Raw genomic sequence first — 12,463 nt, 5'->3', positions numbered from 1 at the left:
AATCAATAAGAACTATGTTTATATGTGTTGGTAGGCTGGTCAGTGGGGGGATTCCTCTGGGTCATTTCACTCATATCTTTGTAGATGAGGCTGGACATGCTGTGGAGTCAGAGACCGTCATCAGTGTGGCAGGTGGACAGTCACTAACTTTAGATATTTAATTTTGACATTGGGCACTAGAGATCTGTATGTGGTAACAAGTCACTGTCTCTCATTTGGTGTGTGTTTGTGTATAATTGCATGCATGGATGTGTCTGTGTGTAGGACTGCTGAATGCAGAGACTGGACAGCTTGTTTTGGCTGGAGATCCCTTGCAGTTGGGGCCGATTCTGAGATCTCCTCTTGCCATTAATCACGGGCTTGGTGAGATTCACATGTATACAGACTAGGGTAACCCGATGTGCTTGCGCAAACACAACACACAGTATGTTTACATGCGCAGTTCAAATCGGGTTACAGAGAGTTTTCATATAGTCACAGTCTTCATCTGTCTGTATACATGATACAATGCGTAATCATATATTTAAAAGAAGGCCGTCAGCTGAGGAAGTGTCTGTCTTTCGGAGCATGGCATAATGCCTATAATGGCTAATTGTGGTCCACTTAACATGTACTATAAATGCTGAACAAAGCTGAGCTACAATCGCATTATCTTAATCTGTTAGTTCGACTTTGCTAAATTTCTGTCTGACTAAAGCATTTACATTATATTTTAAAAAGACAAATTATTGTTTTAGTCCAACTGAAATCAAATTATAAGTTATAAATGTACTGACTTGACTCAAAGCACTTTGATGAGTACAGAATTTCTTATCGTGACAACTTACGCAGTTTCCCTTAAATTGCTGGAGTTTTGGGAGTAGCTGCTGCATAGCAAAACCTCACTGATGCTATGAGACATTGCGGCTGACGATACAAAATGCTATTATGTAGTTGCTTCAATCATTAGTTTCACAGCAAAAGTTCTTTTAGAGGCTTTTGAATTGATTGAGTCAGAGCATTCAAGGCAAATCCTCTCACTGCTGGGGCCGAGGGATGCACAATCCTATGAAATACGTTGACACTGTTAGGCAACCGATAGCCTTGCTTAATTTTGAAAAATCTATTTCTTCAGCAAATGACATAGCAAGTTAGCACAGCCTTTAGCTAATAAAACCATTAAATATTTTTAGGAACAGTGATACAACATTCTTTATCAGATATTTTGCCTTGTTTCCTCTTTCAAAACATCAAAACTTCCATAACCCTTTAAGCTCAGATGGACCTGCGAGAACAAATATAATTGTCAAAATATTAATAACTAAGGTCTTCAAGTGCTTTGAAATTTGCAGATAAATTAGAAGTGTTCCGTTTTGATGATTAATAAAGAAAAAATTATCGTATGTTGTTGGAAAGTTCTCAAAGAGTAGAATATAACCAGCCTATTTGTTTTATTCACAGACAAAAATATAGCATGTAATAGCTAAGTATATGTCTTTGACATTTATGTTTCTTGTGTTGCTTATATGCTGCATTTTTGCTTATAGCTTCACGAAAAATAAAGAGAACATAAAATATCATACCATTACTTAGAGGAGGTGATTATCTTTCAAACGAGCCCACACACAAGGTAATCGGATGCATAGATCATTAGATCATTGACACGGTGCACAATATGCACACAGTATCTGTCTTTTTGCAATCTGGCTGAAAACACGTTATCTTTCCTGGATCAGATGATTTCAGCAGAAATGATGTAGTGTCATGGAACGCTAAACTTATCGGATTGGATTCAGATCGGTGCAAAAATTATCCATATTTGGGCAGAGAGACGTGATAGGTGACTGTTGCATATGGACACCAGGAGATGGCGCCAAGTAAATGACACAGACTCAATAATGCAGACTCATCGATTCAAATGGCACTCATTCTGTGAAATCTCATTACTAAAATCATGTCTGCATGCTATGCAAACCTTTAGTCATTGTTGTGTTTGCATGTGTAATTACTGTAGTTCCTATGTGCAATTATTATTTTTTATTTGTTTGGAGAAGCTTTTGGACACATGGAGATGTTTTTGTACACTAGGATAAATTATTTTTGTAATGCTATAACTTTTGATTGCTTTGAATCAACACAAAATTGTACTCAGTTACAGTTGACATGACTGGGGGGAAAAGCAGTTTTTCAGAGCCACCTCATTTACACCCAGAGATATATAATGTAAAATCAGAAAAAATAAGAAAAAAAGTTTGGCTCATGTTTTGATATTTCAGCAGTTTCTTAGGCTGAGAGTCTCAGAATTTATCATAATCTATATAATACAAAAATCTGAAAAGTTTTCTTTACAATAATACAATTTATATGCCACTGAAACAGGAAATCTTTAAGAACACTCTCAGAGCTTAACAGGTTAAAAAAGATCATTATAGAGAAGTAAAATGGGCTGCAAAACTTCTTTAAACCACTGCAAACAAATAGGAGAGGGAGGTCATTGCCCAGCTGCATAGAAAAAAAAATCCTGCATGAAACACTGGTTTGTATGAATGTGTGGAGCCATCTTTACACTGTAAAGGTGGCACAGAAGCTGCATCTGAAGTGGCATTTAGGTGTACTGTATTTACACAGACTACTTAATGCTGCTCAGAGCAAGCATGCATTTACACAGCAATTACAATTGCATTAATAATGTTATGAGATTAATGTTTTAAATATTAAAACTATGAATGTAGAAATATGAAATGAATGAAAATGTGATGTTATATTTTTAAATGTTAAACTAAATTATTAAATATATGCTCCACCATGACTACAAAAATGTTTAAGGCTGCTCTGATGCTGTATTTCATTTACACTGAACCAAAGCAGCATAAGAACTGCCTTTAATACTGGGGGCTGAGGTGGGTCAGAACAGGTATAATTTAGTGTGACTTTTATGCATCATTGCGTCTTTACACAGAATTTTGTGCATGTGTTCCTCTCCTGTAGGTGTCTCTTTGCTGGAGAGGCTAATGACACAGAATGAGCTTTATAAGAAAGATAACATGGAATATGACAAACGCTACGTCACCAAACTGCTTCTGAACTACAGGTAGGGTAATTCAAAGATCTCTCACTGCCACAATATCAGCCATGAATTAAAAATACATAAAAATTATATATGTATAATTATATTGTAATTATGTTGAATGTTAAACAAACAAAAGATTTATAAAAGACAAAAAATAGGATATGCTATCCTAGACAACAAATCATTAAAAACACTGAAACATATAGTTCACTACTTTAAAAATCCAAGTTGGACACAAATAAAACTTAATTGCACACTTTGGCTCAGTCTTGCCACGTTTTTAACAGAATGAAGAGCTACTCTGTCTTTGCTGTACCAATACACATACCTGACCCCTTAATTTATAACTGAGCTCTGGGGTGGGTGGCATAGCACAGGGGTTTTCACATTTTTTATGCCAGGGACCCCCATATATGATGATCCCCTTACTAAAAGTATAAAGGCAGCTGTAAATCTTCATGTATAAAGACACATTTATACTGTTTGAGAAAAATAATATTATACAGACAACATTTTGTTATCTAATATATTATTAGTTAACATTTATTAATTTAAAACATGCAAAATTGTGACACAATTTTGTGCAAATGGTTCTTTCGGGTTGATTATTTTCAATGAATCGTTGAACCAATTCAACAAATTAGTTGGAATGATTCATTAGCAAATCAGTCTGAATCAAAATGAGTTTTAAAAATTCTTATCCTTTAACTACAAATGACTGGAAAGCTCATGGAAATGTCATGGAAATTCAAATAGTCACATAGTGTGGGAACCCTGTTTATATTTTCATTGTACTGAAGTCAAAATAAATTATTTAACAATTATCTATAGTTATTTACTTTTTATCACATCAACAGCAAATTGTTTTTCAGTAACCTTTTGAGTGCAATTGTAACTTTCTTGTTTTCATCCACATTTTCTACGCTTTTTTACTCTGACATTTTTGCGGACCCCTAGCACCTCCTTGCGCCCCCCCTAGGGCTCCGCAGACCCCAGTTTAAAAACCCATGGCATGGCAAACAGTACCTTGATTTTTGGCCAATTTCTCCTCTTCCTTATTTAATGTTTATGTTTTCCCTGTGCCACAAGCTACTACACATTTCACATTTTATCCTGTCAATCAAGGGTTCACAGACTTGTGTGCAGCAATAAACAAGGAGGAAATGTAGGCATTTTAAATTAGATAAGTTAAAAACAAAATAAGTATAAGTAATTATCAATTTGTAGTGGATTGCAATTTTTTCAGAGTCTGTATGACTGTGTCATAAGTTACCATGTACAGTTGCACTCATTAATGAAATCAAAATGTTTGTCTCTACTTCATATAAAACAGGAATTGTGTTCATATGCATGTCTGTTTGTGTTTCTGTGACAGCTGAAGGGTCACTAACGAGTCATTGTAAGAGAGAAACGTATGGTGCCGAGTGATATGACTTGGATGCAGCAATGAAGGAGGAAATGTACACATTTTAAATTCGTTGAGCGGAAAACAAAAACCTTTCTTTCAAAAATGTTTTAAAAAGTTATGTAAAAGTAATTTGTAATTTCATAACTTTTTCAGTTAATTAATCAGTAAAGTCAGTAATCTGATTACAATTTTAATTTGGCAAAAGTAATTAGTAATTTGTAGTAGATAATTTTTTTTGAGTAACTTACTCAACATTATATATATAGTGTTGGGTAAGTAACTCATTTACGCATGTGATTAATTTAAAATGTTTAACATTTTAAAAAAATTTAACGTGATAAATGCATTTACGAACTTGACATTAGATTCTGACATTTTATTCACCTCCGTGTGAGTTCTAAACATAGGTTTGGAATTGGGCTGAACCATTGTGATGTGTCAGGAGACATTACACTGGCGTACACACCACAAACACACACACTAGTGATTCCGTGTCAATGATCAAGTGATGGGGAAAGGACCTCTTAACCATATATATATATATTTTTTTTTTTTTACAAAACTAGATGGGAGTTGTGATAAGGCGCATTCACACGACCCACTGAAAGGAAGCATCAGTATTTCCCCAGCGTTGAGTTGGACCTCTGTTTTAAGCCAGAGTCACACTAGCAGACTCAAAACAACTCGATTTTGGCCGAGGGTGTCACACTTGTCGACTGTTTTTCTGAGATCTTGCTGTGTTCAGAATGGTTGAGGGGTGACACACATACCAACTCACTGCAACTCTTTCTCTCTGATTCCCTGTCACATGGAACTCACCGAAATTACAATAGTAGTACCGCGTGAGCATAAGCATTTGTAAAAAAAAAGTTTTTAATGGAGTAACTTTACCTGAAAATGTGTGACTGTGTATTTATCCCCTCATGACTTGCCATAGAAGGCGTATGTCCATATGCAGCTTTCCATGAGTAAAGAAATTACGTTCAATATAACAGACTGTAGTGTCAGCTTGAAGTCTTGTCAGTTCTTCAGTAAAAGAAGAAGCTCACTGGTCACTCAGATAAGCATGATGTCTTGTCAGTTCTTCAGTAAAAGAAGAAGCTCATTGGAATTTTTTTTTCTGTCATGTTGGATCCTTTTTTCCGTTGCTGGAACCATTAACTCAGCAGGGAGTCCCTGCGGTCAAGCAGATGCTAATGCCTACTCTGTCTCCCTCCACCTGACCGGTAATTATGTAAATTAAGCTCACACATAAAAATCGATGGAAAACTTGGCTAGTGTGGCCCCGGCTTTACCAAACAATTTGGATGAGTTATCATTATGTGGACAGTGCCAGCACTAAAAGCAAAACAAGACGTTCTCTGGAAGTGCTTTTCATGTGGAGTTCAAAGCGGCATGAATTATGTAAATGCGGCTTCACTATTGCTGTAGCAATGGATGGGCATTGCAGTGGACTAGCAACCTACAGGGACTAGATCTTTCAATAAGTCAACCTCCCACTTAGATTTTGGGAAACATTTAATGTTACTTGAATTGGTGCTATTTTAGTGCATTTCTGTCTTTATACTGTAGAATACTTTGTTTGGAAAATGTTAATAATTTTTTTTTTTTTTTTTTTTTTTTGTAACGTTTTCTTTTCTAAAAAAGTAAAATAAATGCACTTTGACAGGAAAAAGTATAAAAGTATATTTCTAAATCTGCGATTAATCGTGATTAACTATGAAAAATCATGCGATTGATCGCGATTAAATATTTTAATATATATAGGTATATTTATTTTTTGAGTAACATCATCTTATTAAAGTCATAAGTTAACATGTGCAGTTGCACTCATTAAAATCTGAAGAGTAACTAAAGAGTCATTGTAAGAGAGAAAAGTGTGGTGCAACAATGAACCAGGAGGAAATGTAGACATTCCAAATTCATTGAGTGGAAAACATAAATTTTCTCATTAATAATGTCAAAGTGTTTGTCTCTAATTCTAATTTGTCTTTATTATCTCTCTCTCTCTAGGTCTCATCCATCCATTCTAAAAGTTCCTAATGAGTTGTTTTATGCTGGGGAGTTGATATCCTGTGCAAATGAGATCAACTCTAACCAATACTGCACCTGGGAACACCTGCCCAAAATAGTATGAGACATACCAGACACAAAATATGTTCAACAACATTTGGCAAAACACCTACAGCCATTTTTAACAAACCCTTTAAGTTAAGAAAACACTTAGTGATAAGACCCTTATAATTATTACTCAGGGTTTTATTAACTTGCATGCCCTATATCTGCTAATCTGTGTCTAAGCTTTATTCTGAAACACAGGGATTGACAAACTGATTTTCAGCCTGTGTCAGACATGCACACAAACATTCACAGACACAGTAGTTATTATTGTGAGGAATGTGAAGACCAGAAACCAAGATTACTGCCACTATGAACTTTGTGTACACTGGGCCTCATTCATGAAACACAAGCAGAACAAATTACTGTGTAAATAATTCATAAATCCATTTGTCAGTGGGACAGTTTTATGAACAATTGGTTTTACGTTGTACTGCTATTCACACTGAAATTTGTTCTACTCATGTTTCATGAATGAGACCCAGTGTTTGTATTTCGTGGTGCTTTAGGATATCAGAGAATTTTCATTTTCCAGCCTGCACACATATAATTTATTGCTGTCAACATATTGTAAATGTAAAACTTCTCCCAGTTTTTTTGTTCTTAGTCATGTTTTTGTATGCTTTTCTTTGTTTATTTGTTGTGCTTCCCAGAGATGACCCATGCTTCTGTAATGTTCTGATTTTTTTTTTTTTTTTTTTCCTTAAGGGATTTCCTGTGATTTTCCATGGAGTGCCTGGGAAGGATGAGAGGGAGTCAAACAGCCCCTCTTTCTTTAACACCTTTGAAATAATTATCATCATTGACTACCTGAAGAAGCTGCTCCTGACACAGGCCAAGAGGGGTATCTCTAAAATCTTCCCCAAAGAGATTGGCATTATTGCCCCCTACAGAAAACAGGTCAAAACTCCTCTTTGACAGCCCTTTTTAATCACCAAAATAGATGCTGAAGCACAATTACCATTAAATATATAGAGCTGCAGATGAGGCTTAAAGGGATAGTTTACCCGAAAATGAACATCATTTACTCACCCTTATTTTGCTCCAAACCTGTATGACTTTCTTCCTTAAAACAAAATTTGGTCACTCCTTTTTATGCAGTTATAATGAATTGTGACTGGAGCTTTCAAGCTTAAAAAATTATGCAAAAGCACCATAAAGGTTTTTTTTTGTTTTTTTTTTTGTTGTTTTTTTTAAGTGATCCATATGACTCATGCGCTATATTCCAATTTTTCTGAAATAATGCTATAGCTTTGTGTGAGAAACAGTCCAAGATTAGAGTTCTCAACATCCATCCTAGGTTTCATTGGTGCGTTCATGAGAGAAGTAGCAATGCCCGATTCATAAACAAATGTTTCTTTTTTGTGTGTGATCTTTTCAAAGAATCGATTGATCCGGTTCACAAAACTGGTCTGAATGATTCGTTCATGAAATGTATGTCTCTTATGAACTCGCCAAGGAGAGCTTGGCCAGATGTCAAGATTATTTGTGCATAACGAATTTTGGTCTGTTTCTCACCCACCACCATTGCATGACTTGAAATATAGCGCTTAAGTCATTTAGATTACTTTTAAGATATATTTTCATTAATGCGGTCAGTTGATTAAAATGTTTATTCACAATTAATCGCATAATTTTTCTTAATTAATGATGATTAATAGCAGATTTTGAAAGTGATGAAATTTGACTGTATATATATATATACTTCTTTTCTTGTCAAAATACATTTAGTTCCTTCTTAGAAAAAAAAGAAACAATATGTAACAATAATGTTTTATTAAAATATTCTAAACAAAGCATTCCACTGTTTTTAAATAGCACCAATTTAAGAAATATTAAAAGTTCCCAAAGTGTAAGTGGGAGGTTGACTAACTGAAAGAACTAGGTTGTGTATGCAGTGCATTGGGCATTAAATCTCTTAAGCCCTCATCCTGCACAATATTAATCATGGCTATCCACTTTGCTACAGCAATCGTGAAGCCGCATTTACATGATTCGTGCCATTTTGAACTTTACATAAAAGTGCTACAATCTTGCTGAGTCTCGTTTTGCTCTGAGCGCTGGCACTGCGCATGTAGACGATACTTCATCAGAATTGTTGGTAAGATGGAAGTGCAACATGGCACTGGGTAAATGCTGATGCCTCACTCCAGAGAGTCTTGTACATGCAGCTTTACAAAGGTCCAATATGGTTTTTGTTTTTTCCAAAAATTATGGATAAGAGGTTCTTTCTCCATCACTTGATCATTGACACGGCATCACTGTTGTGTGTGTTTGTGGTATGTGCTTAAGTGTAATGATCCCAGACACATCGCAAAGGTTCAGCCCAATTCCAGCAAGTGTTCAGAACTCACATGGAGCTGAATAAAACGTCAGATGTGAAATGTGAAAATTGGTAAATGTGTAAATTTGCTTTAAAGAAAAATTTTGAAAGCTCTTATTTGCATTTTTTTTTTTTTTTAAATGTCCATTTATTGTGAAAGCATGAAAAAAGTGTGACCAGTGCATTCTTCAAAATGTTTCCTATTGCATTCCACAATATATATATATATATATATATATATATATATATATATATATATATATATATATATATATATACAGGTGCATCTCAATAAATTAGAATGTCGTGGAAAAGTTCATTTATTTCAGTAATTCAACTCAAATTGTGAAACTCGTGTATTAAATAAATTCAATGCACACAGACTGAAGTAGTTTAAGTCTTTGGTTCTTTTAATTGTGATGATTTTGGCTCACATTTAACTAAAACCCACCAATTCACCATCTCAAAAAATTAGAATATGGTGACATGCCAATCAGCTAATCAACTCAAAACACCTGCAAAGGTTTCCTGAGCCTTCAAAATGGTCTCTCAGTTTGGTTCACTAGGCTACACAATCATGGGGAAGACTGCTGATCTGACAGTTGTCCAGAAGACAATCATTGACACCCTTCACAAGGAGGGTAAGCCACAAACATTCATTGCCAAAGAAGCTGGCTGTTCACAGAGTGCTGTATCCAAGCATGTTAACAGAAAGTTGAGTGGAAGGAAAAAGTGTGGAAGAAAAAGATGCACAACCAACCGAGAGAACCGCAGCCTTATGAGGATTGTCAAGCAAAATCGATTCAAGAATTTGGGTGAACTTCACAAGGAATGGACTGAGGCTGGGGTCAAGGCATCAAGAGCCACCACACACAGACACTACAGTTGTCGTATTCCTCTTGTTAAGCCACTCCTGAACCACAGACAACATCAGAGGCGTCTTACCTGGGCTAAGGAGAAGAAGAACTGGACTGTTGCCCAGTGTTCCAAAGTCCTCTTTTCAGATGAGAGCAAGTTTTGTATTTCATTTGGAAACCAAGGTCCTAGAGTCTGGAGGAAGGGTGGAGAAGCTCATAGCCCAAGTTGCTTGAAGTCCAGTGTTAAGTTTCCACAGTCTGTGATGATTTGGGGTGCAATGTCATCTGCTGGTGTTGGTCCATTGTGTTTTTTGAACACCAAAGTCACTGCACCCGTTTACCAAGAAATTTTGGAGCACGTCATGCTTCCTTCTGCTGACCAGCTTTTTAAAGATGCTGATTTCATTTTCCAGCAGGATTTGGCACTTGCCCACACTGCCAAAAGCACCAAAAGTTGGTTAAATGACCATGGTGTTGGTGTGCTTGACTGGCCAGCAAACTCACCAGACCTGAACCCCATAGAGAATCTATGGGGTATTGTCAAGAGGAAAATGAGAAACAAGAGACCAAAAAATGCAGATGAGCTGAAAGCCACTGTCAAAGAAACCTGGGCTTCCATACCACCTCAGCAGTGCCACAAACTGATCACCTCCTTGCCACGCCGAATTGAGGCAGTAATTAAAGCAAAAGGAGCCCCTACCAAGTATTTAGTACATATACAGTAAATGAACATACTTTCCAGAAGGCCAACAATTCACTAAAAATGTTTTTTTTTATTGGTCTTATGATGTATTCTAATTTTTTGAGATAGTGAATTGGTGGGTTTTTGTTAAATGTGAGCCAAAATCATCACAATTAAAAGAACCAAAGACTTAAACTACTTCAGTCTGTGTACATTGAATTTATTTAATACACGAGTTTCACAATTTGAGTTGAATTACTGAAATAAATGAACTTTTCCACGACATTCTAATTTATTGAGATGCACCTGTATATATATATATATATATATTTTTTTTTTTTTTACTACTACAGGAAATTTGTACTGGGGTGAGTTAATGAAAGGGTGACACAATTTGCATTTTTTGGTGAACTTTTCCTTTAATGGTTTAATGTGGCTGCAAGAAGCATTAGCTGTTAATTGGCCCAAAAGCCACAGTTCTACTAAGGAGAAAGCAAATTTAGCCATTTCTCTAGTAAGCCATACATTCAGCTTGTATATACAGTAAAACTTATCTTGGATCCCTCATTTTTTTTTTTTTTTTTTTTGTATAGTGCTTTTCACAACACACATAGTTTCAAAGCAGCTTTACAGAAAATAATGCTGTAATGATTTTAAATAACAGAATTCAAAATCATGCCAATATTAGTTATCTATGTGTAGTACAAGTCTTGTTTTTATGTGAGTAAACTGAGTAGATGTTGGTGGGCAATGTTTAAAACTCAAGAATTTTATATAAACAGACATTAGAAGACATTAAGTGTCTTTGAAGTTCATCCCGAATTGACTTGGACTTGGAAGTGCACAAAGAGGAAGTGTCCTTTTATTTGGTTGATGAAGGCTTTAGTTGGCATTAATTTATTGTCTATGTATTCCATTTTAAGGGAGTGTAGTCCAGCTTATGACCAAGATGATGCAAGCAGAGGGCAAGCTCATGGCAGTTAATTTCCGGTGAAGTCCATTTAATACATTTTCTCTCTCTGAGGTTTGATTCACAGGTGGAGAAGATCAGACGGGCCATTGATGCAGAAGAGGACCTTCAAAAATGCATGGGCATTAACAACCTGAAGGTTAGTTTAAGGACTGTAAACACTCCATTACTCTGGTATGACTTTTCATCCTAAATCGATACAAATGAAATCCCCTTTTCCATTGTGGCGATTTGCTATGGGTTGTGTAGGTTGGTTCCGTGGAGGAGTTTCAAGGCCAGGAGAGGAAAGTGATCATAGTGTCAGCTGTTCGCAGCAGTGGGAAATTCATTAGTTTGGATGAAATGTTTAACATTGGGTTTCTCAAGAATGAGAAGGTAATAGCTCACAAAAACTCTAAAAACCACACACATAAATGTAAACTAGGACATGTTCTCCGTAACCAGCCCAGTAATTTTTTCTTTCTCAGTGTTACTATGCAGTTTCAGCATTTGAAATTGTAATATATGTATTTATGATTACTGCTAATAGTATTTTAAGTGTTTGTGGTGTCTTAGCCTGGACTTTCTTTTTTTTACGTCTCTTTTCTTCAGAGATTTAATGTGGCTGTGACAAGAGCAAAAGCCCTGTTCATCATGGTGGGAAACCCCATCATTCTACGGACAGATAAAAGCTGGGGCAGGTATGCATATAAACTGACAGTTCATGAAACGTCTGTGATCATGAAAAAGTTGATAATTATTTTAATATATTGTCACTTCTTGTTTCTGGGGCTTTGACAATCGTCTTGGACAAAGCTCATAGTGAATCAAGGCTATACTTTAGCAATGGTAAATGGGTGAATAACCTGTATCCTACATTGTTTTCAAGGGAAATACACTTATTATATAATTATTAATATAATGTTATTATTTGAAGAACTGCATGAACATATTGTTAGAATCAAAATATTATTTAAATTAATAGATCAAAGACCAGTAACATCACAAGTTGGCTTTAATGTTGGAGTTATTTAAATATTTTACTAATTATTCATGGCAAAAGGAACTCACACATGA

The 12,463-nt window shown here is 35.6% G+C and overlaps 1 protein-coding gene across 2 annotated transcripts in view; it reads left to right on the top strand.

Moving 5' to 3' along the window:
* LOC127415294 (putative helicase mov-10-B.2) overlaps window positions 1-12,463 on the top strand; it is a 31,873-nt gene that overhangs the window by 13,976 nt on the left and 5,434 nt on the right. For both annotated transcript variants that reach the window (XM_051653993.1, XM_051653994.1), the window contains 8 exons: window positions 35-132; window positions 265-363; window positions 2,968-3,070; window positions 6,471-6,588; window positions 7,284-7,475; window positions 11,475-11,546; window positions 11,657-11,782; window positions 11,999-12,087. In XM_051653993.1, coding sequence (XP_051509953.1) covers window positions 35-132; window positions 265-363; window positions 2,968-3,070; window positions 6,471-6,588; window positions 7,284-7,475; window positions 11,475-11,546; window positions 11,657-11,782; window positions 11,999-12,087 — 897 coding nt within the window. The remainder of the gene's footprint in view (window positions 1-34; window positions 133-264; window positions 364-2,967; window positions 3,071-6,470; window positions 6,589-7,283; window positions 7,476-11,474; window positions 11,547-11,656; window positions 11,783-11,998; window positions 12,088-12,463) is intronic.

Source organism: Myxocyprinus asiaticus, chromosome 24, assembly GCF_019703515.2.
Source record: "Myxocyprinus asiaticus isolate MX2 ecotype Aquarium Trade chromosome 24, UBuf_Myxa_2, whole genome shotgun sequence".
NCBI lineage: Eukaryota > Metazoa > Chordata > Actinopteri > Cypriniformes > Catostomidae > Myxocyprinus > Myxocyprinus asiaticus.
Note: the sequence above shows the minus strand (reverse complement) of the source record. Positions and strands in the feature narration are given on the sequence as shown.